The sequence below is a fragment of the Neophocaena asiaeorientalis genome, unplaced genomic scaffold (genome assembly GCF_003031525.2).
Source record: "Neophocaena asiaeorientalis asiaeorientalis breed wild unplaced genomic scaffold, Neophocaena_asiaeorientalis_V1.1 scaffold43, whole genome shotgun sequence".
NCBI lineage: Eukaryota > Metazoa > Chordata > Mammalia > Artiodactyla > Phocoenidae > Neophocaena > Neophocaena asiaeorientalis.
The window spans coordinates 3,466,920-3,493,459 of NW_020173674.1; the positions used below are offsets into that span (position 1 = coordinate 3,466,920).

Here is a 26,540-nt window from a genome sequence, read left to right on the forward strand (position 1 = left end):
TTCCCACACTGCTCAGGCCCCATGGCCCATCCCCAGTGCCCTGTTGAACTCTAGTCCTTGTTTCCATAGAGACAATAAGAAGAGAATCTTCTCTCTCTCTATCCCAAGCCAAGACAACGCGGCCGTGGCCACAGGCTATATTTGTCAGGGGGATACCAGTGGGATTTGGAGATTCGGCTCAGGAAACTGGCCACTTGCTCTGCAGAAATAGATACGAAACAGAGCTCTCTGGTCATTCTGCCAGAGCCCGGGCGGGGTGGGGTAGGGGAGACGGAGCCAGGGAAACTTCTTGTGGACCAGCTGGCCGTGAAGTTCAGATATGGCCGTGCAGAGTTTCTACCACAAGTGCCCCTGTCTTGGTGGAATGATTCGGTAAGAATAGATGGCTCTGTGTGTAACTCTGGTGCCCACCTGGGGAACCAGGAAAGGCCGGGAGCGGCTGACATTTACAGGAGCGCCAAAGCAGGAAGCCCCGACCACAGGCTAACCAGAGCTCCCTGGGGGGTGTGGCCCTCGGGGCTTGGAGAATCAAATAACGCGCAGGGTTGAACTCTGTTTGTCCAGGTTACTTACGTCGTGCAGTGGGTAGGCTGCCGAGTAAACGCCGTTGGCCAGCAGGCTGGTGATGCCTTGAAAACAAAGGCAGAGAGAGGATTACGGACCAGGCCGGTCTCCAACGGCTCCGTGTTCAATCAGAGCGGTCCCAGGGCTGTCTCAATCACCGAGAATTTTCTCAAAGCGAGCCACACCTGGTTGCCCAGAGCCCGACCACCTTTCTGGGGTTTCCTCCCCGGGTTCGACTAGGAGATGATAAAAACATGCTCTATTGGCAGAATTAGGAAGACACAGAGGAAACCCCGAGAGGAAGTTACATCTGGGAGGAAGGAGGTACCCCCAAACCTGCGATTCACCAGCTACCCCCGCCTGCTGGAGGGCAAACCTGCAGGTGAGGAAGGGGGATTGTAAGTGGTTAGAAAAGCTGAATCATGAGAAAAAATATGGATGGAAAAATTGATGTGTCAGAAAACACACATACAATTTGGAATTAGATTTTAGGTTGATTGGAAAAGCCAAAGAGGAGGCCTGCGTGCCCCACGCGGGGGCAGAGGCACTTACCGTATTTACCACATTTTCGCCTTTTACTTAAAAGGGCAGAGTCCTTCTTTCTTCCCTCTCCTTGCCCTGTTTATACATCCGGCTATTAGTTACATGCAAAAGGGCCCGAAAGGATCAAAGCTGCATTTGGGGGGGCAAAGCGCTCACTCACAGTCCGGCACTCCTGGGGGCAGGGGAACGATGGCCGGGCCCCTTGTTTGCTGCCTGAAGCCCCGCTTCAGGAGCAGGATAAAAATAACCACGCCTGCACCTCCTAGAATCCAGAGGTGTGGGCTCGGGCACCCGGCCCCAGAAGACAGCGTCGTGAGGGGGTAAGGCAGAGCCCGGCCACGCATGGGTCTGGGGCTTCCCAGAGATCGGATCTTGCTTCGCACACATCCTCGGGGGCCAGGGCTGCCCAGGAGTTTCCACGAAGCCCTTTGCTGGTCACAGAACCCTCTGCCTGGATGAAGAGGCTTTCTAGGTGGTAAGGGGGTCAGATTTTTCAGTGGCCAGCCCACTCTTGAGCTGTGACACTGGTGGGAAAGGCACTCCCTGAAATCCACTTAAAAATAGACCATCTCCTCAGCTAGTGATCCGGAATGGTCAGGGCACCTAGGGACGCTTAGAAATCCAAACCGGAGCCAGGCGGGAGCTCGTGGCCAAAGCCCCATGAGTGGAAAGTTCAGCTGCAGTAAAACATGAACAAGGGGCTGGATTCAGGTTCACTGGCCCCCCACGGCCCCTAGAATGCTCTCAACTCCATGCTGCCGCAGGTGCGCCCTCTACCCGGAAGCCTCGCCCCTCCAATGTCATCTCATCAGAAGGACCTCTGATCACTGGCTCTACATCCCCCATCGCTCCCCATCTCCCTCAGCCTGCAAGATTGTCTTCTGGTTCACCTTGTCATCTCTCATCTGTTTCCATCCTCCGGAATGGAAGCTCCCTGAGGGTAGGGAGGCTGGCACAGAGGCTGGTGGGAGACCGAACCCATCCATGAATCTGGAGGTCAGGAGGGCTCTCAGACAAGGCCAGTGTGAAATGGGGTGCAGAGAAGGCCCCTCCATCTCTCTGGTTCATCACTGGCTCTGGGAACCAGCGCTGCCAGGGAACTGGCCACAGCATGGCCTGGGGCGGGCATCAGCTCTAGCTGAGAAGCGCCAGACCCTGGACTCTCTGCAAACCTTCACAGCAACCGCACGAGTCTCCACTAGAAGGGACGCTACAGGGACGCTAAAGGGAGACTGACTTCTGAGATGCATCGCTGGGACTAGACCCATGCTTCTCCCCACTTCTGGTGGCTGGGGGCCCCCTGGAGGACCTTGCTCCATCGGGGACAGTTTTCCTGGCCTCCTCTCAACTCCTGAAAGTATGTCCCCCGCCACGACTTAGTACACGGGCTTAGAAATTTCAGGCCCAGAGGGTGGGCCCGTGACTGACCACTGGCCACCCTGGGCAGCCTGGCTGAGCCTGGAGGTGTTGTCACCCCGCCCCGCCGCTGCATCCTGGGCCTGCCCCAGACTTCAGCTGCGAGCATCTGAGTCCTCCTGTACTTCGCTTCCTTCCCTCCCGGGAAGCCAATAGGCAGGGCATCTCTCCTGAACCACAGGCTCGGATCTTCAGATGCTTCCAGAGCATGAAGGATTGTGCCGTGAGCTCCGCTCTCAGAGGGGCATGAAGCGGCTCAACAGGAAGGGGGGAAAGACCGGGAAAAGGCATCACTTTGCCCTGAAACGTTTTGCAAACGTTTAGCAAACTCAGCCTGCGGTGGTGGGCAAGGGACCTGCGTGGCGGGGCGCGGGGCGGGGGGGATCGTTCCCTCTGCACGCTTTAATCGAGAAGGTTTTGCACCTGTGGTTGAGGTGTTCTGTAAATCGGTACCCGAAGAGCCCAGCGGGGCCAGTTTTGCGGCAGGTTCCGCCTAAGGGCACACGTCGAGGGGCACCCCTTCCAGCAAGGCCACGGCCCGGGTGGGGCACCTTCTAGACTGTGTGTGTGTCTGGCTGCTGCCCCGGCTGGAACCCTAACTACCTCCCCCTGGACTGTGAAGGTCAAGAGAGGGTCAGAACCCCTCGGTCACCCTCCAGTTTCCAGCAGCCAGGATTTATCACCTCTGCGTTGAGAGGCTCCACAGGCCACCACAGATGCCTCAAGCCAGAGAGGAGGATCCTTTCGTGCTTAAAAGGGTCGTCGTAAAACCGCCCCTTGGTCCTGGAACGGCCCTCCTGCCTGAGACTGTTACACCAGCCTTAAATCAAAACCCTCTAAAAAACCCCAGGCCGGCCACCCGCCTCCCACGGAGAAGATGGAGAGGCAAGATTACACCGCGAGAGGAGCGCTGAGCTCAAGCCCCAAGCACGCCCTTACCCATGCTGTACTTGGCTTTGGTACACGTTGTTCTCTTCAGGATTTCGTAGACCTGTTGTGGAGACAAGGGGGGGACCAGAGCTCCACCATCACGGGTCACCGGGAAGGGAGGTGGTGACCGTTACCAGCGCCAGCCTCCTGCATGCCCCAAGGATGCGGTCAGGATTGGCGTTCTTGGGAACAAGGTCACCTCGAAGGGCCCACGCTACTCTTGGGCTCAGGAGTACGGGGGTCCTGTGCGCTCTGCGGGTGGGTTTCGGCCCCTTTTGGCTGAGAGGTGAGCTGGAATTCAGAGGCATGAGGACTCCGCTGATACGACCACTCTCGGGTGTGGCCCTGAATGTTCTAGAAACCTGTGCCCCTTTTACGAACAAAACACTTCACTTCGCCGCCTCAGGAGCCCCGGCTTGGGGGTCTGCCAGCCTGGGTCTGCGTCCTTGTAGCCGTGTGGTCTTGCGCTAACTACCTCGTGCCCCGTGCCTCAGTTTCTCCACCCACAAAATGGGGTGAAAATAATTGGCCCTGTGCCATAGACGCGTGGGTCAGGGCACTCTAGCCCCTCGAGACTCCCCCGAGGTCCCACCCTCCAGTTCCCCCCAGGCCCTGGGCCATCTGACCTTCTCTCCTCCTCTCCGTCCGCCCAGCCCTGTCCCAGCAACCTGGCCTCCTGGCTGCCCCACTCACTCGCCAACCCTCTCCTGAGGCCACAGGGCCTTCACCATGGCTGTTTCTTTTGCCAGAAGTGCTTCTCCCCTGAGAGCTAAATGGCTACAGAGCCACCTTAACCAACAGGTCACTGAGCAGCCACCGTCCCTGTTTCTCTGCCTTCTAACTTTGCTCTCTCTCTCTCTCTCTTTTTTTTTTTTTTTTTTTTTTTGGCCGCCCCACTCGGCTTGAAGGATCTCAGTTCCCTGACCAGGGATGAACATGGACCCTGGCGGTGAAAGTGCCCAGTCCTATAACCACTGGACCTCCAGGCAGTTCCCTAACTCTGCTCTCTTGTCTCGGATTACTCCACCCCTGCCATGTGCCTGTTGCCTCCCTCACCTCCTGCCCATCTTGGGCAGACACCACGTGCTCAGTAACTGACTGATGAATGAATGAATGGATGAATGACCCAGCTAGCTGGCTCTCTCCCTGGTACCTCTTGAATCTAATCAGTGGCCTCATCCTGACCTCGCTGATTCTCCCATAACCACCTCCTCCCTTCCACGTGCAGCCACAGCCCCCCTTCACAACCACCCCATCTGCCCTTCTACGACTGGCCACTGGCAGTGATCTTTCTAGGACCTTGCTCCACAACCATCTATGGCTCCCTAGTGCCTACAGGCTGAAAATCCAAGTCCTAAGACCAGCACCTCAGGTCCTTCCCCATTGTTCCTTGCTGATCCCGACTCCTACCCGCCTGCACACAGGGCTGCCCCGATATGCTAGCAGCACAGGGAAGGAGACAGGAGGGACTGTTATATCTTTGTCTAGAAGGACGTTGGGTCTCAAGACCACAGGGTCCAACTAACCAAGGGCAAAGTTTTGAGTCACCAAAGAGTTTCTCTGGAGCATTGGTGTTTTACAAACAGGCCTTCAGGGTCTCTGGGAGAGAGTGCCCCCCACCCCAGAGGTAATCGGAGTCATGGATCGTTCAGCTAACATTTACTGGCTCGGATAGAATTGCCTTCTGTGACGTGGGGATCATGGTCTGAGCTCAATTTTAAAGTGGATTCTCCACGAGAGGGGGCCTAGAGCTTCCATTCACATATGACCCCAACCCCAGGCCACCACCCCGACAGCAAGAGTGGATTTACGGGGACTTCCCTGGCAGTCCAGTGGTTAGGACTCCGCACTTCCACTGCCAGGGGCCCGGGTTCGATCCCTGGTCGGGGAGCTAAGATCCCGCAAGCCACATGGTGTGGTCAAAAAAGTAAAATAAAATAAAACAATAAAGTAAAAAAAGTAAAAAAAAAAGAATGAATTTACGAATCTGCACCCAGCCCTGTGCTTCCAGGAGCATCCTGGCGGCTCCAGATAATGTAAAAACTGGGGGGCACATACATATGGAAACACGGCGCGTGCCTCAGTTCCCCCAGCTGGCCATTCCAATTCTCTCCCATCCCAAAATGACAGAGAAAAAGAGAAACCGTTCAGGTTCAACTGCGTCTGGTTCTCCTGAGCGGTCGGTTTCCAAGAGGGAGAACTTACCTCTCCTGGACCACATGTCAGCCTCGAGCTACATCGGCTGCTGACGTTTTTGCATAAACGAGCTCCTCATTGTTTATTATAAATTATGAGATTTAATTGCTAGTTTCATCAGTAACATGGTCAACACAGCAGCGGCTATGTTCCCGGCGCTGCATCCAGGTTACCCTTGGTGTGGGCGCACGGCTGCCCTTTGGGCAGGACACCACCTCGTCCCGTTTGCGAGTCGCGAGGCTGGGAGGGGACACAGGGTTGATGGGACCGGGCTCTGTCTGTCCAGGCAGTGGCCTGAGCCCCCCACGCCAAGGCAGCCTACACCACTCGCTGTCCCGTGCCTGGGTGCCCACCCGTCTCAGGATGTGGCTGTGAGGGGCAGTTATCTGCTCAAGGTCAAGCGGCTGCCTCCTGCCAGCCCCACCCCTCTCCTCGCCAGGCTGGGCTTTCTGGTACAGGAAGAGAGAGAAGCAGCAGCTTGGCTGAGAGGTTAATACTTGTTTAGACAGAAGTTGGGTCCTGAGCGGTGCACAGCCCAGCTTGGCTGGTGGACAACTTGGCGGCCGATGGATAAACATTAAACCAATACCTGGAGTAGGGCAGGGCGGCCTGGTCAGATTTCAAGCCACAGTTTGCTCGTCTGGCGAGGTTCTGGAAGTCTACCCAAAGCCTCGTCCCTTTGCCTGCACCACCCCATCACTCCTGCCAGGCCTGCCTGCTCACAAACCCCCAGAGAGATGGGGACGTACAGATTCCACCAAGGGCAAGTGGCAAGGAGGCTGGAGAGGCGTGCTGGGAACTGCAAAGATGCGGGAACATTTTGAAATAACCCAGTGGGTCTGGAATCCCTCTGCTTCTTCCCTGCTGCTCCACCCCCGCCATCCCCTGGGCCCCTCGCAGCCCGCTGGCTTTATTATTCTAATTATTTCTGTCACAGACAATTAGAGCCCCTTCCACCCAGAGGAGCTTGGCTGAAATGAAATTATCATCCTGTTTCCCGGGGCCACCTTGCTGGGGAGCTATGGATTCCCATGAGGGAGCGATACTTACTATCGTGCTCCGGGTTTTGCTGTCGAAAAAGGAATCCTTGTCAGACAGGTCAAATCTGTTGAAATTTTGGGAACAAAAAGAGACACAGCTCATTGGAGTCAGCGCTCCCGGTTTCCGAGGCCTTGGGGGACCACACTACCCCCGTGAGCGGTGACCGTGAAACTGACGAAGCTCGGTCCGCACGCCGGGTGTGATCTGACCCCGGGCATTTGGAAGAGTCTGTACATCCTCTCACCCCTCGGGGAGGCTGGGAGACCCCCGTGGGTGGGAAGTGACCCCAGGGGCAACTGTGGTCAGACCTCCCTCGCCAAGGATCCCTTTTCCTTCCAATGACACCCTCGGGGGCAGATTTTAGTCTCTGCTGCTGCACTCCTGGGGTGATCCCACCATCGGACACTTTACTATTTAAGGCAGTCTCCCTATAATTTCCAAATGGTTTCCGTCCTGAGGTCCTGGGTCACACAGAGATTTCCTAAGGCTTCCTGAGGGCAGAGGGATGTCTCTGGAACACGTTATTCGATTCCCAACACACTCAGCGTACAGCCGGAGAGGGCGACTCGGGGTTGGGGGTGGCCCAGAGCCTGGAGATGAGCCAAGCCTGGCAAGGCAGGGGGTGCCAAGGGAGGGGGCCAGGACCCTGGGGGTCATGGAAAGAGGGTGTCTCCCTCTAATGCGCGGGGGCCCGGGTCCTGGCGCTGGTGGGAGGAGTTGGGCCGGAGCCACTTCCTTCTCTCTTATGTCTTATCCCCCGGAGGATCGGGAAACAGCAAGTGAAGCATGGGGCCCCGGCCCTGTGACTAATGCCCTGGCCAGGGCGGAAGCCCCAGTTCTGAGCGGAGGCTCTTCATGTCTTGTGGGACCGGGGGTGTCCAGGAGCCTCCCATCCCCTAGAGCTCGTCATCCTATCCCCACAGGATCCCCAGACTCCAAGCTTGCTATTCCCACCCCTGCCCTCGCTCCAGCTCTGCCCAGTGAGGCCCCACGGAGGCCTTGCTGCTGCCGCTGACCCAGGTGGCTACGCCCCCTTGCCCCTCAGTAGCAGGGGAGGAGGGAAGGTTCCAGAATGGGTGCAGCCCTGCCAGGCAGCCGCGCTGGCTGCGAGTCTGGGGCCTCAGGACTCCAGCCGGGGCTGCTTCTCGGTTCCTGGCGCCCAGAGCTCGGCAGCCGTCAGGAGGCGCAGCTAACCAGACCCAACTCCTCGGGACACATCCCAAGAGGGACAGAGCGGGGCAGGGGGCGGGTACCCAGGCCCAGGCCTTCCCTCACATGGGCTCAAGCTAGTTTTCCCAAGTGTCACCCAGCAGGACAAGACTCGTTGTCCCCTTAACTCCTCAGTTAATAATGACCTTGGAAATTATTTCCAGGGCCTCTTCTGTGCTCAAGAACCACAAGCTCTTATGAGAATATGCTCCAGGGGCTGAAATCCCCACTTCATTGGGGGTTGGAGAACTCCCTCTGGCCTCAGAGGACCAAGTCCAACACGGGGTGGAATCACCACACAGCGGGTGGTCCTCGGGAAGGGCAAGCGGGGGGGGGGTCCCCACTCACAGGTGCTTCTTCTCCCGGGAGAAGGGATAGGAGAGCCTCTTTGTGGTCTGGGGTCTGTGCTCCGCCACCTTGGGCTGGATGGGGTCCGTCATCTTCTGGAGCACAGAGTTGATCTTTTTCAGGAGGCCACGGGTCTCATTAATGTGATATAGCTGTGGGCGAGGCAGGGAAGGGGGACGCATGTCATCTGCTGAGCCATGACTCTGGGAATCTATTCTGAGACGGGCAGGGAACTAGCCCCCTGCCACAGAGACGGCCCGGCCTGGGAACAGGGGGCGGGGATGGGCCACGATGCCCCCTCCACGTCCGCGTTTCTAGATGAGCCTGAAAGCTCAGAGTTTCGGGAGATCCCAGCCAAAAGGGCAATTCTAGTACATTCCAGAGAACTTCCCCCAACTTCACTTTTGTTTAAAAAGAGGTAATCCAAAGGATTCTGGAGGCTTTGAGAAGCTGGGAGCTGACTCACTCCCGAGAACAGCTTCGTCCCCCCTGCTTTCCTCCCCAAGGACAAAAGTAAACCCCGACGCCTCACTAAGCTCCTTGGACGCACTGGCAGACTGCTTCCCAGCCTGAAGTTGTCAGAGATTAAGAAGAAAAGCCCCAGCAAGCGAGGAAATGGAATTAAAATGAGTCTGATGAATTAGCTGAAATAACGAACGGTCAGAGCGGGAAGTTTCACTGTGTTTGTATCTATGAGAAGTTCCCGGGCTCCTGTGGCATCTCTGGGGGAGCAGGTTATCCTCTCCGCCCGCAGGACACGGGAGGCCTCCTGCCCTCCCCGGGGCGGGGGTGGGGGGGCTGAAGCTCCCTTGGGCTTTCGTAACAACTCAGACCCGCTCGATGACGTTCTCCTGCCGGGCAGCCCTGAAACGACCCCTGTGGAGTAGGGACGTCACCGCTCACCTTCTTCGTCGGCATCTTCAGTTTCAAAAACTCAGCCTCTCTGCACAGCACGTTCCAGGGTGCATGGATTTTTACAAATCCAACCCCGTGAATTTTCGTCTAGAAAGAGGGGAGAGGTCCTTGGTCAGAGTGGGCAGATGTTTGGGGCTGAAAACCATTTTCACCTTCGGGGACCACAACAGTTTACTGGGCAGCTGCTTCTGCCTGTCACCTCATGGCTCCTCTGACGATGCTTTGAGGCACTGCTAGAATCCCCTCCTTCCAGATGATAGAAGAAAGCTGCGGGGCTGGGAGGGCTCCCCCAGGTCCCACGGGAATGATAAACAGCTGGGAGGGTGCCTGGAGGGAGGTACCCGATCCCACAACACCTGGGAAGTTCTCAGAGGGGTAGCCGAGGGGCCTCAGGGCAGCCTGAGCCACAGAAGACCTTGCACAACTGAGAGCCCAGGCCCTTCGACTGAGTGGACGTACTTGGTGTCCCTGGGGTGCCCAAGCAGAGATGAGGAGGTGATGGTAAAGGTGGTCCCCTCTGGGCATCTCTGTGGGGTCAGGACACACCTCTGTCTGGACCCGGCCACCCTCCGGCTTCCCTGGGTCAGCACTGCCTTTATCCTAACGTGAGAGGACTCGAGGTGATGCTGCATTCGAGTCCAGCCTCCCGCCCCCACTAAGCTGCTGTGAACTTGGACAAGTCACTTCTGGTCCAGCGTGTCTGAATGACAGGACTGGGCAGCTGAGGGCCCCTGAGTGCTGCCCCACCAGGAACTGCACAAGCTAAGAGCTTTGAGAAGTGACTCCAACGAGCTCTATGGGAAAGGCAGGACCACTGCACCCCCTTCACGGAGGGGAACACTGAGGCTTGAGAGATTAAGTCACCGCCTAGGTTCCTCAGAAAATTAAAACTAGAGCCACTGAGTGATCCAGGCATCCCAGCTCTGGGTGGTTATCCCCAGGAAATGACATCAGCACGTTCGTTCACTCAGCATTACTCACGACAGCCAAGATACAGAAACAACCTAAGCGTCCTTGGACGGATGAATAGATCAAGGGAGTGTAGACATATAGAGTGCGGTATTATTCACCCATAGAAAAGAAGGAAATCCTGTCATTTGTGGCAACGTGGATGAACCTGGAGGACATTCTGCTACGTGAAATGGGTCAGAGAGACAAGCAGTGCATGGTATCACTTATATGTAGAATTAAAAAAATGCTGATTTCATAGAAACGGCGTAGAGTAGAACGGTGTTTGCCAGGGGCTGCGTGGGGGGATGAGAATGGGGAGATAGGTCAGAGGGTACCAGCTTTCAGTTATAAGATTAAGTTTTGCGGACCTAATGGACAGCAGGGTGACTCTAGTTACTAATACGGTATCGTACACTTGAAAGGTGTTGAGAGATCAAAGTGTTCTCAGCACACACACACACACACACACACACACACACACACACACACAGGTAGCTGTGTGAGGTGACGGGCGAGTTCATTACCTTGATCTGGGCAACCATTCCACGGTGTCTGTGTAAACCAAGTCATCACTCACAGTGTAGACTTTAAATATACACAATTATGTTTGTCAATTACTCCTCAATAAAGTTGGGGGTGGAAAGTCAGGGCCTGGCATCTTGCAGCTGGCGGGTGTGGGAACCCGGGTTCACATGTGGGCCATACACACTCTTAATCGTGGGTGAGACCACGCACATCCCAACAACTCTCGAGGTTTCTGGTTTTCTCTGTCCCCCTTACCTTTCGTGTTTAAGAGATTCCCTTTACTGAGCGAATAGCATCAATGTGGCGATAAGACGTTCCCCCACCTAAGACGCAGGTAACAGCAGCAGACTTCCCAATCACCCCGAGATAACTGGGGTTCCCCATTGCAACAAAAAGCAAAGAAACACAACATTCCCCTCAGACAGAGCTGCCCTACGGCAGTGGGGTCCTCAGTCCACCAGCCGTCTCAAGGGGACCCCCGGGGGCTTGGAGCCCACGCTGGGCCACCAGGTTGAGGTCCCACTTCACCTTTCCACAATTCCGAGGGTCCTGGCAGAAGGGAGCCAGGCCACGGCAGGGGGTGTGTGTGGCCAGCACTCGGGACTCGGTATGGGGCTGACTCGGGTCTGCACTGGGCTCTGAGCCCCAGGTACCGTCGCCAGCCTCAGAGTGTACACAGCTCATGGGATCACTGCAGGTTTTTGGCAAAAGGCAACGGAGTCAAGGTCACTTGGGACTGATTTTTAGGAAAAAGTCCTCCGTGGTCCAAACACACTCATCCAGCGCCAGCCTCAGGCCCCAGTGAGACGTGGGGCTCCTGCCTCACCTCGAGAGAAGGGCCACACCTGCTGGGAGAACTCCAGCTCGTCTCTCCACCTCTGATGCAGAGGCGCCCATGCCCCCCACAACCAGAAGAGCGAGCCTTTCCCCGGGGCCTGAGTGTCACCGCACAGGCCTTGTCTATGTGGCCCCAGCAGGCAGGCGAGTCCTGTCCGGAGCCTCCCAGCTCACGGGCCCTGCTGCCCACGTCGGGGCAGTGTAGATGCTGCACGTGTCCACTGAACGAGCGGATGAAGTTCCCTAACAATGATGACGACGGGGTGGGGGGAGAGGAGGCTGGGACCCACCGGGCGCTCGCTACGTGCCAGGCCGTGCTTCAGGCATCTGTGCGTATTAACTCATTTAACCCCACGACAGGCCCGTGAGGGTGATCCTGCCGCTGTCCTCACCTTGGAGCCCAGAGTTTCACACCCTGCAAGTTCACTGTGAGCGTCCAGGGCAGGCTGCGGCCAATGGCCACAGACTGGGCAGCTTTAGCCACACAAATTCATCCCCTTCCAGTTCTGGAGCCAGAAGTCTGTGATCAAGGTGTGGGCAGGGCCGCGCTCTCTCCAGAGGCTCCAGGGGAGGGGCCCTCTCACCTTGCCCCGCCGCCGGGGACCCCAGGCCTTCCTGGGCTTGTGGCCATATCACCCCAACCTCTGTGCCCATCTGCACAAGCCTTCTCCCCTGTGTGGCTCTGTGTTTCAAGTCTCCCTCTCTTTTCTCTTCCAAAGACACCTGTCGTTGGATTTAGGGTCCACACGAATCCAGGATGATCTGGTGCAGAGATGAGTAACTTTCTTACATCTGCCAAGACCCTTCTTCCAAATAAGGTCACGTTCGCAGATTCCAGGAGGACGGCTTTTGGAGCTGCCGCCTGGCCCACGATACTCACCATGAAGCGGCAGGTCAGAACCCCACAGGGCTTGGCGCACGGAGCTCATCAAAGTGGCTGGAAGCTTCGAAGAAGCGGGTCCAGGAGCCGGGTCCTGAGGCTGCTTCCAGGACCAGGGTGCTCCGGCACAGGGACCAGATGCGCAAGGCTCGAGGTGTGCTGGTTGGCGAGAGGCACACCTGCAGGGAGCCTGGAGCCTGACACCACGGCCCAGGGCTGGGGACTCGGCGGCGCGTGGACTAGTGTGGACCAGAGGAGGCAGCCCGGGGGCTCGGGCAAGGGGAACCCAGCTCTTCCTGCTGCCCTCAAGGGGCGGGGTGGGTGGGCACCGGGGGCGGCCATGGATTGGGCGGCCTGGGTCCGAGTCCTGGCGGGCTGCTGTGTTGTCTCCAGCAAGTGACTCAACCTCTCTGAACCCCCTTTTGCTCATCTGCAAATCTTTGCAGTACAAGACTTGCTTCACAGCTGGGGGAGTCCCTGATGCTCCTAACACTTCCATCCAGCCCCGTGGCTGGGGCTATGGCTTCTCTCCGTGACCCTGAGGCTGGTGAGACCACGCCTGCGTGGACTCCTTTGGCTAAGAAGCTTGAAGCCGCCTCCCCAGCTCCAGGAAGCCCCGGGGGCACCATGAAATGACCGAGAAGTGACCATGGACGGCCCCGCGAGGCAGACCCCCTCTTTCCCGTTACAGCCCAAGTTTATTTCTGTGCCCAGTGCTCAGTCGCATGCAAAGACCCAAAATATATTCTTCCGAGTCCGTGGCGAGCTCTCTCGATGGTGGTCAAGGACCAGTGCCCGGGCTGGCCTCCCTGGGAAAACACGCTCTGCTGTTTACGTGAGCAGTGGGGTCCCTCCCAGGGAAATATCTGGCAGGATTGGGGAAAGGGGTCGTGGGACCGGTTGGACAAGAACACATACAGGATGTTTTAAACCTTGGTGCCCGGCCCGACAGCAACCCGTCCCTGCAGGAAGAAATCGTGAGATGCCGGGTCCCCTCCCTGAGCCAGATGCCCCAGAGCCGTGGGTTCTGTCCTGACTCTGGTCCCTCTGGTGTGGGGAGGTTGGAGGCCACAGAACCGCCGGGGCCGCGCACCGTGGCGTGGGCGTGGGGAGGGCCAGGGGTCAGGGTCCCGCAATGGCCTGCCACCAAATGCTGGACAAAATAAATAAATAAAATAAATGTCACGTCTTAAAGTTGCTGAAGACCTGAGAAGACCCAGAGAAGCAACCAAGACCATGCCATCCAAGGGGTTTCTACCGATGCAGACGCTTGACCTGGAGCGGGGAGGGAGGTTTCTGCCCCAGGCCCACCCAAGATGGGAAGTCTAACAGAAGACCCTCCCCCATGGAGCCGGACCCCCATGAGATGACACTTTCAGGTGACCCAGAAAGGGCTCCCTCCTCCAACCCTGGGAATTACAAGGAAGGCAGTCCTGGCGCTGAGCAGGAAAGGGAGGGAATGAGGACCTCCCCAAGAAGTCCTGGTCCGAAAGGCCACGGCCCCAGTGGGTCTGGGAACCTCAGCCTGTGACCTTGGCTCAAGGTGGTTCTGTCTATAATGCCCTCAGATGTGACGAATGCAAGCCTTTCTGGACAAGGGCATCTTCCTCCTGGGCTTGGGGAACTCCCCCCCGCCCCGATCATGGGCTCCATAAGGGTGGTGGTCAGTGGGCAAGGGCACCAGGCCCACCAGGAACGAAGACGGCTGGAGGAGAACCAGCAGAAGTGACGTCCTCAGCCTTGGGACTCTGCGAGGATTAGATGGATAATAAATCAACTGTGCTCACCTTGTTTAAAGAAATAAACCTCAGGACAGAAAGGTTCTGCAAAGGACAGGAAACTATTAAAAAATGACACAGCCAACTTGGAAAAGAACCAAACAGAACTTGCAGAAATAAAAAAGTGTCATAATGAGAAGTGAAAATTCAACAGACACGTTCGAAGGTACTTGACCTCTCCAAGGAAAGGGAGACACATGGGCGTACAGCAGGGAGTTGCCAGTAAGGAGATGCCAGTAAGGTATGCAACCCTCCACAGCTCCCCTGCTCTCAGGAAGAAAAAACCAACCCTGATCTGTAGCTGCAGCATTTGCCAATTTCCACAGTGTAAATACTCCCGCCATGGCCTATTTCAAGCTACCAAAGTGCTAACACCCCGCTGGCAGAATTCCTGATGAGCCAGAAAGAGCTGACTCCGGCACACCACGGGCCTAGAGACGCTGGAGGACGTCAGAACTGCAGCCAGAGTGGCACAGGTTTTAGCCCGCCTACTTGGGACCCGGGCAGAGCTGCCCTTGGGGAACTTTAAAGACATGACTTTTAAAAAGTGTCCAGAATATACTTTATAGCAAGTATGCTTCCGCAAAACCAAGACAGACCCAAAGGAAGTCAGGTGGGGCGTGTAAAAGCCTCAGCACTTAAGACTCAAGAGACATAAAATCTTTAGGGCCAAAGAAATGAATGCGTAATGGTGGAATTGTGGAGAAATGAGAGCTTCAGGACTAGACAATGGCCCCTAACATCCCACTGTAGGAGAGGCTCATGGCAGAGGCACTAAGCCTGGGGATGGGAGTGGGGGGCTGAAGACCACATGGTTCAGGGCAAAGAGCGTGACACTGGGAGCCACGACCCAGGTTCAAGTGCTGGCCCTGCCCCTGTTGGGCCCGGTGGCCTTGGTCTCCTTGCCCCGCCTCTCAGAGCCTCAGTTCCTTCCCTCTGTAAAGGGATCTGATCCCTGTGCCACACGGCAGGTTAGGGCGCCCACACCAGGCGGGATGGGGTTTGCTTCCAAACTGACAAGTCCCTGAGAATGTCTGTTGCGCCTTTGTCCCTTATACATGAGGATGTCGGGATTAGACCTCAGGTTCCTCAGAGTCAAGGACCCCCACCCCAACGCCCAGCCTGCGAGGAGGGGCCGCTCATCATCACGCTTATCCAAGCCCCAGAGACGCCTCAGAAACCACTCATGCCTGCAAAAACTCAGCTGGAAACTGCAAGAAACACATCCCCCTGCCTGTGCCATGACCACCCCTCCGGGAGGAAGAACGGGCCATCACCTCCATGCCTAAGATGGGAAAACTGAGGTCCAGCGGGGGGAAGCCACTTGCCTGAGGCTGCCCGGCCAGGAAGTGGCTGAGCAGGGTCTGGACCTGCACACGTGGCCCCGACAGGGGCCTGAGCCTCATTGGGAGCTCAGATATGCTCACCACCTGACGGTGCATCCCAAAGTTTGTTGTGGAAGCAGCACCCATCCTCCCTCAGTCAGTTCCTCACTTGCTTTTCAAAAGCAACATCCACAAAGATGGGAAGCAGATGCCATGACGGCCCACACCAGCTTCGGGTAGGAACACGGAGAAACGACAGCCCACCAGCCCCGGGGCGAGGAGAGGAGCCCCGAAGAGCAGCATGAAAGCAAACTGATTTTGCAGGGTTTGCGTGTCCGCGGCCTTAACAATTCTGCCAAAGCCGGGGTCAAGTTCACCGTCAGGGCAGTGCGGGCCTCGGTCACCCCCAGCACACAGCCGGCATTTTAGTGTGTGGTCTTCTTGGCAATCGCCAATGGGCATAAATAATGTCCCAGCTTTGAGGCTGGACTTGAAAACTGCTGATGGATTTCAGTTGCAAGGAAACATGTTGGCCACAAGCTGCTCTTGTCCGTTTACTGGGAACCCTGGATGCTGACCCCACTGCCATTGGGGGGTAGGGTGGGAGGAGGGGCTCCTTAAGAAGGAAGGCCTGGGCCGCCTGTCTCCACGACCTTTTCCTCCCTCAATTCTTATCACGTGTGTTGTCCCAGGGGGTCTCTGACATGACACCCCTCTTGGACCCTCATGTGTGAAACCCACTTTGGGGCCGTCCTCTGGATCAGGCGCCAGACCCTACCTTGACACCCAGGGCCCCTCTCTTGCAGGGAAGCAGTGTTCACACTGGGTTCCTCTGAGCCTGCGGTGCCCGGGGGAGGATGGGAGCAGTGGGGAACCTATGGTTAGAGCCTGTTGGCCAGGCTCAATCTCTATCCATCCCTCTATCCATAATCAGGGTCGTGGGCACGTTTCTTCCAGACCCATCACTTCCCTCTCCACGGTTCTTGGCCCAGTGTACCCAGTACGGGGGTCTCTGTCTGGGGCTACCTCTGGGGCACTGGATAGTGGGTCAGGGGCTTGCGTGGATGTTGGGGGCCCCTTCCCTGGGATGTTTCTGATGGCTCATGGGGAACAGGCTTGCACGGTCCTCACGCCTCCAAGTATGGTCCAGGGCCGGCCGCTTCATATGCCCTGGGAGCAGGGTAGAAGCGCAGTGTGAAAGCACGCAGACCTGCCGAGTCAGAGCCCGCATCTTGGCAGGACCCCACGGGGTTCCCGTGCACATCCCGGGCCCTGCACCGAGGCAGCCAGGCCAAGGCTTTGTCCCCGCCAGACCACCTGCCCCGCTCTGCCCTCCAACCACGAGCCGTGCCTCCCCCACCCACTGCTGTACCTCTAGGGGTCCTGCACGAGCCACCCGACTCCTGGGGTAACAGCCCTGTGCAGAGTCTCAGCTCTGTAGCGTGGTGAATGGTACCTCCCAAAAGAGACGTCCACATCCTAACTCCCCGTATCTGTGAATGGGACCTTATTCGGAAATGGGGTCTTTGCAGATGTAATCAAGTTAAGATAAGGTTATACTGGATTAGGATGTGCCTTAAGCAGAATGACTGGTGTCCTTAGGAGAAGAGGAGAGATGTACAGAGGAGGCCATGTGAAGACGAGGCACAGGTTGGAGGGATGCGGCCACAAGCCAGGGAATACCCGGAGCGTCCCAGAAGCTGGAAGAGGCAAGAGGAATACTCCCCTAGAGCCTTGGGAGGGAGCACGGCCCTGCTGACGCCTTGACTTTGGACTTCTGGCCTCCAGAACCGGGAGGGAATCAACTTGTGTTGTTTTAAGCCCCCCCAAGTTTGTGGTCATTGGTTCCGGCAGCCCCAGGACACTCACTGTTCTGTGTCCCTAAGAACCGCCCCCCACTGTGCCCTGAGCCAGGCCGGTCTTCCACTGGTCATCACGGGATGTCTTCACAACAATGAACCTCCTGACTGGGGAGAAAGGCTCGCACGGCACACAGGGGCCCCATCTGTGTGGGGCTCGTGGCCCACGCTGCCCAGGAGCGGCTCAGTCTCACACACCCACTGGCCCCTGGGGGAGCAAAGGCAGCTCACACACCTCTGCGCTGCTGGTGACCTCCATGTGCTGCCTGGTCACAGCCGGGCCAGCAGAGAGTTGAGGAGGGGTTCCCAGGTGTTCAGGAGGCCTTATTTAACTGCCCCCCCCATTTCTCTCGCTCTCACTTCCCTTTTGCCGCCTCCACGCCCACCCCTCCACCCCCATCCGGCCTTTAAAGCAGGCTCTCAATATTAGCTCCCTGGGGATATTGGCGATGTCTGGGGACATTTTTGGTTGCGTTTAGGGATGTTGCAAAATACTGAATGCCAGCAGTGCCGAGGCCGAGAAATCCCGCCTTAAAGCAATGATGCTTCATCTTTTGGGCGTCATTGTTTGAGTATCTGATGGATTCCACGGATTGTTTTCTCCCCAGGAAAGTGCACATAAGTCCCTAAATTTTGCTTCAAAGTGGGTAAGATTGTGCGATTGGGCTCTCTCTCTGAGGCTATCTTGTTCCCCAAACTGCAAACCCTTTCACTCCTTGTAATCAGAGCACACCCCGGGAATGAGTCATGAGCCGGGCATCTCTCTGCTAATCTCACTGGCAGGGGACCGTATACACCCGCAGACTGCACGCACCCGGCCGGCCGGCCCCTGAGTAGATTCTGGTCTCAGGTGAAAGCAACAGGCTGCAGCGAACGAAGGTCCTTTCAACAGCCTCAGGGCCTAGTTCACCTCAGAGGGAAGCTCGGATTGCAGGGGCCCGTGGGAAACTCGGTTATGATCTGAAAGACTACAGCAGGAAGATGGCTCACACTCAACTCCAGCTGCTTTGAAACCTTGAACTGTCTAGTTTGTGCCACAGTAATATTTTCATTTAAAAAAGACCCAATCTGCATGAAGAACCTAGGGGCAAGATGGGAATAAAGACACAGACCTACTAGAGAATGGACTTGAGGATATGGGGAGGGGGAAGGGTAAGCTGTGACAAAGTGAGAGAGTGGCATGGACATATATACACTACCAAACGTAAGATAGATAGCTAGTGGGAAGCAGCCACATAGCACAGGGAGATCAGCTCAGTGCTTTGTGACCGCCTAGAGGGGTGGGATAGGGAGGGTGGGAGGGAGGGAGACGCAAGAGGGAAGAGATATGGGAACATATGTATATGTATAACTGATTCACTTTGTTATAAAGCAGAAACTAACACACCATTGTAAAGCAATTATACTCCAATAAAGATGTTAAAAAAGAAAGACCCAACTGAAAAACTGAAACTATTTCCTCTAAGATCAGTAACAAGACAAGGTTGCCCACTCTCACCACTATTATTCAACATAGTTTTGGAAGTTTTAGTCACAGCAATCAGAGAAGAAAAAGAAATAAAAGGAATCCAAATCAAGTCACGTACCACAATGTTCATTGCAGCTCTATTTACAATAGCCAGGACGTGGAAGTGACCCAAGTGTCCATTGACAGTTGAATGGATAAGAAAGATATGGCACATATATACAATGGAATGTTACTCAGCCATAAAAAGAAACAAAATTGAGTTATTTGTAGTGAGGTGGATGGACCTAGAGTCTGTCATACAGAGTGAAGTAAGTCAGAAAGAGAAAAACAAATACCATATGCTGACACATATATATGGAATCTAAAAGAAAAAAAAAAGGTTCTAATGAACCTAAGGGCAGGACAGGAATAAAGACACAGATGTAGAGAATGGACTTGAGGACGCAGGGAGGGGGAAGGGTAAACTGGGACAAAGTGAGAGAGTAGCATTGACATATATACACTACCAAATGTAAAATGGATAGCCAGTGGGAAGCAGCCGCATAGCACAGGGAGATCAGCTTGGTGCTTTGTGATCACCTAGAGGGGTGGGATAGGGAGGGTGGGAGGGAGACGCAAGAGGGAGGAGATATGGGGATGTATGTATATGTATAGCTGATTCACTTTGTTATACAGCAGAAACTAACACAACACTGTAGAGCAATTATACTCCAATAAAGATGTTAAAAAATAAAAAAGACCCAGTCAACTGCTGGAAAAGCTTCTTAAGCTCTAGAGCTAAATTATCAATGAAATGGTGGGTCACTGTGATCTTGTGATTTGTAATAAGAAATAGATTTTCAGTCTTTGTCTCCCGGTCCCGGCACAGAACTCCTAAAACTCTAGGAAATTCCTAAGTGGGGAGAGCAATAATGGTGTCTCTTGTTAGGTGAATGCGGTGACTTTTTGGAAAGAACCTCCTTTCCAAAGGATGGGGGCTGGTTGCCAGGGGAACCAACCGTGTAGTTAGAGGGTTGGAACTTCTGGTCCCTCCGCGGATGTCTGGGCAGGTGAGAAGGGCTGCAGGTTGAATCAATCGTCAATGGCCAGTGATCTAATCAGTCTTGCCTGTGTAATGAATCCTCTATAAAGACTCGAAAGGACAGGGTCTGGAGAGCTTCTGGGTTGGTGAACACGTGCAGATTTGGGGAGAACGGTGCTCAGAAATCATGGGAGCTCCACGCCCTTCCCTCACACCTTGCCCTGTGCATCTCTTCCATCTGGCTGTTCCTGAGTTATTTCCTTTTATAATAAACCAGTGATCTAGTAAGTAACATGCTTCTCTGAGTTCTGTGTGTTGCTCTAGCAAATTAATAGAACCCAAAGTCCTTAGAGCCTCTGAACTGTAGCCAGTGGGTCAGAGCACAGGTGACAACTTGAGCTTGCAAATGACGGCTGGTGGTGGAGGGGGTGGCCTCGTAGAGCCCTTAACCTTGGGGTCTGATGCTACCTCCAGATGGGTAGTGTCCAAACTGAGTTAAGTTGTAGGACATCCAGCTGGTGTCGGAGAAGTGCTGGGTGGCGTGAGGAAGACAACCCGTACGTGTTGGAATTGGGGGCAGAATCTTCATCACTTATTGGGACAATTCAATCTTTTTTGGGGGGTCGTAATCAATGTCTTTACGTTTGCTATTTATTTCAAAGTCATGGAGTTTTTAAAATGACATGTGTGGTGTAGTATTTAATTGGACTTGGAAATGCTCTTCTCTCCTTCGTGAGCACGGTCATTCCATTTCCATGTGAGCAAAAATATATGATTGAATATTCACGTCAGCCAATGAGAATTCCCTGACTGCCAGACTGAGTTAAGTACTTTATGACAATCCAGTGATATAAACACGATTGTTATCTCTGTTTGACAGATGGGGAAGCTTAATAAGTCTTGCAAAGGACAGGTAGAGGGTCTGGGATCTGGCCCGGAGAGGGAGAGTGATTTACCAGACCCAGGGGGCGGGGATGTCCTTTCAAACATGAGATTTCAGCGCTGTAGTCAGGAAGGTGAGAGAGAGTAAATCTCTCGGTCATGTAACTGCGCCCAGGATCACAGCTCCCAGGAGGGGCCTCTGCCACCAGCCTCCCTCCAGCCTCCCCTGCCTCCAATGGAGGCCGTTCGTTCCTCCAATTATAAAGGACACTCTGAATTCAAGCCTGTTTAGTAACAGTATTGTTTTGACAAAAGGCCACGGGGCTGGCCGGGCGGGACTGGGAAAAGTCCGCGAGAATGACTGTTCTCTCTCCCGAGCGGCCTCAGCTCAGGTCTAAGACAAAGTGAGACAGAAACCTCCAGAGGCCCAGCACAGGCCTGTCTGCAGCTGCGGCCCCCAAAGTCAGGGAGACAGGCTCTCTGCCACCCGGTCAGGATCCAACCTTTGCTTCCTGGTCATCAAAGCGTCTTAAGGCCCCTGGCGCCCTCGCAACTCCAGCGGGAACCAACCCTACAGCCAGAGCTCACCCACGCCTGCCGGCAGCCAAAGCGTCACCCAGAGGGGTGGTCCCCGTTGAGAGCAAGATGCCTCTACCACTAGCCGGGCCGAGGTAGAATGAGGCCCGCTGAGCATACCTGGCTGCTTTCGGGGGAAGTAACGTCATCTTGCGAAACAGCATTCCCACCGGCTCCGCTATTGTAGCTTTCTATTCTAGGTACCCCAAAAGCCTCCTTATCACCAGACCCAAAGCATTCACCAAGGACGCGGTGGTTCTCATTGATGAAAATAGCAAAACTAATACCAACTTCCATTTTAAACATTCACGATGGACCCGTGGGTCCCTAAGTCAACCTGCTGACTACTTTTACTTCTCCTAATGTGTTGTGGAGACTTTGGCTGACTCTTGGATAATCGGCACACCCGCAGTTCCTGCGGGCTAGAGGTCTGCCCCCCACTGTTCATGGAAGAGATGCTCCCTGCCCCACCGTGCACAGAGAGGTTAAGGAGTTGTCAGGGCAGCATCAGCAAACCCGCTGAGAAGTTGAGGGGGCCGCCCTGCTGTCCCCAGGCCGCCAAGGTCAACTCTCCCCGCACTGCCATGCCTTCTGCCACCAGGGCAGCCAGCCGGCCAGGCGGCCGACCTTTTGCTCTCCCCAGAAAACTTCCCTTAGAAAGACTCTCAGGCTTTGCCAAGGAGAGAAGCTCTGGAAACCAGTGCTATGGTCACAGATTTCAATGTGCCGGGGCCCCCGGGCATCAGCCAGGCCAACCTCCCCCTTTGACAGATTGAGAAACTGAGGCCCCAGAAGCCAAGGTCAAGCGCCAGGGAGATTCCTAGGAGACCTTCATCCTCCGCCCGTGAAACGGTCATCCACCCATCTTCCCAGGGGAGGAACTGACCAGAGCAGGAAATGCCTTGACCCCGGAGGTCATTGCCGAGAAGGCCAGCCCCTCCCCGGGGCAGATGTGGGGAGGGCGTTGGTTCGGGCTCCCCACACTCGACCAGAAGGGCGCTGGCCTCGGCCCCTTTCTAAGAACAGGTGACGGTAGAAGGACCTGCCCGCCCGCCCGGCCGCCCGCCCGGGAGAAGGGGATAGTTACGTCCTCGTCCCGCTCCAGCTCCAGGCCGGCCTCCATCAGGTTGCCCTCGTACTCCTCCCGGCGGAAGCGCTTGTCATCCTCGTGGTAGTCCAGTGGGGGCTCGGGCTCGCCCGCACCCACGGGGCCTGCCTTCCCGGGCAGGGGCTGGTCCTGCCGGGCACTGCGGGCGGCCAGGCCGGCGTCGCTGTGCTGGACCCGCCTGGCCAGGGTCCTGCTGCCCGAGGCCCTCTTGTGATGGTACACCAGGACGTAATCCACCTTGCGCTTGCCGTCCCGGAAGTACAGGCCATACTTGCACTCGGCGTCGGGGTCCACGGACAAGGAATTCAGCAGCTGCGGGGGCAGAAGAAGAAAGCCGCTCGCCGTCAAGGGCTCGGGGTCGGGCCCTCGGAGGGGAGCGCGCTTCCAAGACAACTGGCCACCCACCTGCCCTCCCCAACTCTTTCCCCTCACGCCCTCTGATCACTAGGGGCCCAGACGGCTGAGAACACTGCAGAGAGCCCTGCCTTCAAGGAGCTGCCATTCAAGAGACGTCGCTGCTCACGGCACTTGAAGATGCCAGGCTGGGTGCTCACACGCGAAGGCCTCCCGCCTCTCCCCAGCGAGCTCACGTTGCCTGGGAGGGACCAGGCGGCTGGAATGGGCTGTGAAATCTGCACGGCCGACCCCCCGGGGGGTGCTCTTCGCACAGGCCCACAGGGTCCCAGGCAGAGCAGAGCTGAGCTCTGCACAGCGCGACCTCTGATGGCCAGCAGGCGTGGCAATGTCGTGTCAAGGTGGCTGCGGGACCGTACCGGCCCTCGCCTGGCCCGGCTCTGCCACTGATCAGCTGTGTGATCGGGGCCAGGTAACCACTGTGTTAGTCTCGACTCTCCCGCGTCAACTCCCAGACCGCGAGTCGAGTATTCAGCAGCTGGCCTGGGGGGTGGTCTCAGGGGCCAGAGCGAGGTGGGGGAGGGAGGGCGGTGGCTGGTACTGGCGGGATTCAGGGTGGGTCGCTGCACATACAGTCCTGCCTCGGTTTCCTTATCTGCCTGAAGGACTCCAGGGGGCCAAGGAGACGGGAGCCCACCTGGGGTGGGGGATTCAAAGCCCAGGTCCTTCTGCTAAAGCCACACCCGCTTCTCTAGCGTCCCCGTGGGATTCGGCTGGTTATTGAGGGTATTAAGGTCTGCTGCAAGCTGGTCTCTTCGGAAATAAGAGAAAATAAATAAAATCACGCTGGGAAAGAGGTCAAATGAGCAACTCTCCACCATTCAGAGTCTTCGGAGCTGCACCAGGGCTAAGGAGCCAGGCCCACACCCAGGCGGGCAGCTGGTACTGGGAGAGCTGGGGGCCTGGGTGGGAGGAGGGAGGCCCAGCCCAGGACAGAGACCATGGACCACCCCAGCGCCTTTGGTGGGTCATGTTGCAGGAGAGGCGGGAAAGAGTTGTTTGTATCAATTTGTCAGGGGAAACTGAGGCCCGGTGGGGTGAGGGGCACCCGAGGTGACAGCGCAGGCGGGCTGAGCCCAGCCTGGAATCCTGTCTGCACACCCAGGGCGCCCCTCCTCAACAGTAACAGGGACTTGGGGTGACACTATTTCTCAGCATGGGGCACAGCCTTTCACGGAGTCCCCGCCTGAGGGCCCCTGTAATTAGGGCTGCTTGGCCCGGAGGAAGTCGGGGCTCACGCGGGCGAAGCGATCGGGCCCTTGCTTCCCGGCGGATCCCCAGCGGCCTGCTCCACTGGACACTGTTAGGCTGAATGTAGCCGCTCAGCTGAGCTGCAGCTCCACCCTCACTGCTCCTGGAACCACAGGTCAGGTGAAGGTGGAGGGGAGCTTTGGGCAGCGAGAGGCCTCAGGTAAGTCCAGGCTTGGTCCCTCTCCAGCTACGAGTCCCGAGGGGATACTCTACCGTCTCTGGGCCTCGGTTTCCGCCTCTGTAAAGTGGGTGGATAATAGAAGCCGCCCCCACTGGCAGCCAGGAGGACCGAGTAAAAGAACGTCTAGGCTGGGCGGACTCTCCCTCTAACTCCTGAGACAGGCATCCCGGGTCCACCCCGGTGTGAAGACAGTTGCTCACTCCCCTGGGTTGTATCAGGGAGGGCAGAGAAATGCAGCGTCACGGGGAGCTGGCCGCTAAAGGTGGCTCCTCTCCTCGCAGGAGAGTGGGCAGCAAAGCCAGACCCGAAGGCTGCCTGGGGGGAACGTGGAAGACGCTGGCTGACGCTGGGGAATAACGCTGCTGCTGATGGGCAGGGCAAGAGCATGGGAGGGGGGCAGAGCCAGGTGGACACGCGGGCTCTGGGCGGGGAGGGCACACCGCCTGCCGCCAGCATCCTGGGCACTCCAGACTCTCAGCGTCTCTACAAGGGGTTCATCCCTATTTTCCAAACGGGGAACGCGGATCTTCTGGGCTGAGCCAGGGGCCGTGTGTCACTCTCGAGGGCTGGAGCGGTCATCCTTGTCTCCTGCCTGCAACACCTCTCAGCAGCTTCCTCTCCCATCCCGTACCCGGGCATACACCGGAGCCAGGACATCTCATCCCCTCCTCCCTGCCTTAGCATGCGCTGTGCTCCCCACCTGCACGCCTTCCTTTCTTCCTCTGTCCTTCGTAGCTCTCCCCAGCTTCCCCAGCACTGACAAATCCCCTGTCCTCTGGGATCTGAGGTCCCTGACCTCTCCAGATCTCATGCCTCGGAGCCGTCCATACATAAGCTTTTAACTCATGGGGGCCCCTCAGCAGGCTGGCAGGACACCGGGGGGCTGGGCCAGGAACTGCCCTTAACGCATTTCCCTTCAACCTGCTGCACACACAGTGGGGTCAGCACCTGGTGCGGGTCCCAGAAATGCTCCTGGTTGGCTGGAATAATGGCTGGTACTGAGCAAAGTGGACCAATGAGTCCTTAGTGAATGGGAAGGAAATTCAGAGCGACCCCCCTCAAGTCAGAGAGCAGGGAAATGAATGTAAGGAGAGAATTCCCCACCAACGCAAGACAAGAAAATGTTACCGGGTTCAAAACTGAATGCCCATCCACCCACTGGGGCCTGATCGAGGACCCTCAGACTCTGACAGTCTGAGGAGCACGTAAACGTCCCCTAAACATCTCCTGCCATTGGGGGTAGTGGTAGCACGGAGGCCAGACAAGATTGGGTGCCTTTTGCTTTCATCCAAAGACCAGCTCTGCCACTTCTAGCTGTGCTACCCTTAGGCACGTAGCTTAATATCTTTGTCCCTCTGATCTCTTCTTTGTAAAATGAGGGCCAGAGGGAATAAACAGACCTCCCTCAACTAATATGACTTCCCTCAAAGGGTTGTTGGAAGGATTAAACACGTTAATATATGTGAAGGGTTTACAACAGGGCCTGGGGTATGGTGAACCCTCAACAGACATTTTGCTCTAAAATCTCATGGTCGAAGTGGACCACAAGTTAAAGATGGTGGCAGTGGAAAAGGGAGCTGGTTGCGCTGCCAGGTCCAGCAAGAGGCAGAACTAAGCACTGCTGTGAGAGTCCCAGATCCTCCCCCAAGGCCTGGCCCTGTCACTAATTTGTTGTGTGATCCTGGGCAAGTTGCTTTGTCTGTTTGCATCTTGGTTTTAAAAATTGGGGATGATCCTACCTGAATAAGTGTAAGGGGAGTGCAATCTTCAAACAGAAAGTATGGGCTCTCTTCCTAGTACATTCAACACAGGCTGGTAGGCCTGCAGGGCCTGGAGAGCAATTCTGGGCTGGGCTTAGAGGGAGCTGGGGAGGTAGATGCACAGCGAGGACCACAGAGACTGTCAGGGTGGCCATGTGACTTTTTGGGGCCCTTCCATGGAGCCAGAGTGGCTGCTTTTCTTGTGCAGGACAGGACAAGAAGGCAAAGATCGAACTTGCAGTGGGAGCGATATGGGTTAGACCGAATGCCTAACTTCCCAATTCAAAGGCTTGGGAAAGCTTCAGAATGTCCTTTCTGTATCCTTAGGGAAGGGACAGTGACCTCTTGCTGCACTTTTGCTAAGGGCGAGGGATTTCTCATTCATCTTTTTAATGCTCGGCACTGAACTCACGGCTCTGGAATGAACGCGTGCTTGGGGGAATGAATGACAGAGGTGGGTGTGGGGTTTGCACGCTGCTACTGGTAGGGGCCACCAGATCAAGGACACCAAAGCTGAGACCCAGCCAGACCAGAGCTTAAACACCACATCCCCCAGCTCCGA

General features: G+C 56.2%; 1 protein-coding gene across 1 annotated transcript in view; it reads right to left on the reverse strand.

Moving 5' to 3' along the window:
- The window catches only part of ANO1 (anoctamin 1), an 84,789-nt gene extending 61,060 nt beyond the window's left edge, over window positions 1–23,729 (reverse strand). Inside the window, exons 1-8 of the mRNA XM_024749273.1 lie at window positions 23,673–23,729; window positions 22,352–22,684; window positions 9,151–9,249; window positions 8,248–8,399; window positions 6,700–6,754; window positions 3,463–3,514; window positions 1,117–1,182; window positions 574–629 (exon numbers count right to left, since the gene is read on the reverse strand). Of these exons, the coding sequence (XP_024605041.1) occupies window positions 574–629; window positions 1,117–1,182; window positions 3,463–3,514; window positions 6,700–6,754; window positions 8,248–8,399; window positions 9,151–9,249; window positions 22,352–22,684; window positions 23,673–23,729 (870 nt within the window). The remainder of the gene's footprint in view (window positions 1–573; window positions 630–1,116; window positions 1,183–3,462; window positions 3,515–6,699; window positions 6,755–8,247; window positions 8,400–9,150; window positions 9,250–22,351; window positions 22,685–23,672) is intronic.
- Between the last annotated feature and the right edge of the window lie 2,811 nt (window positions 23,730–26,540).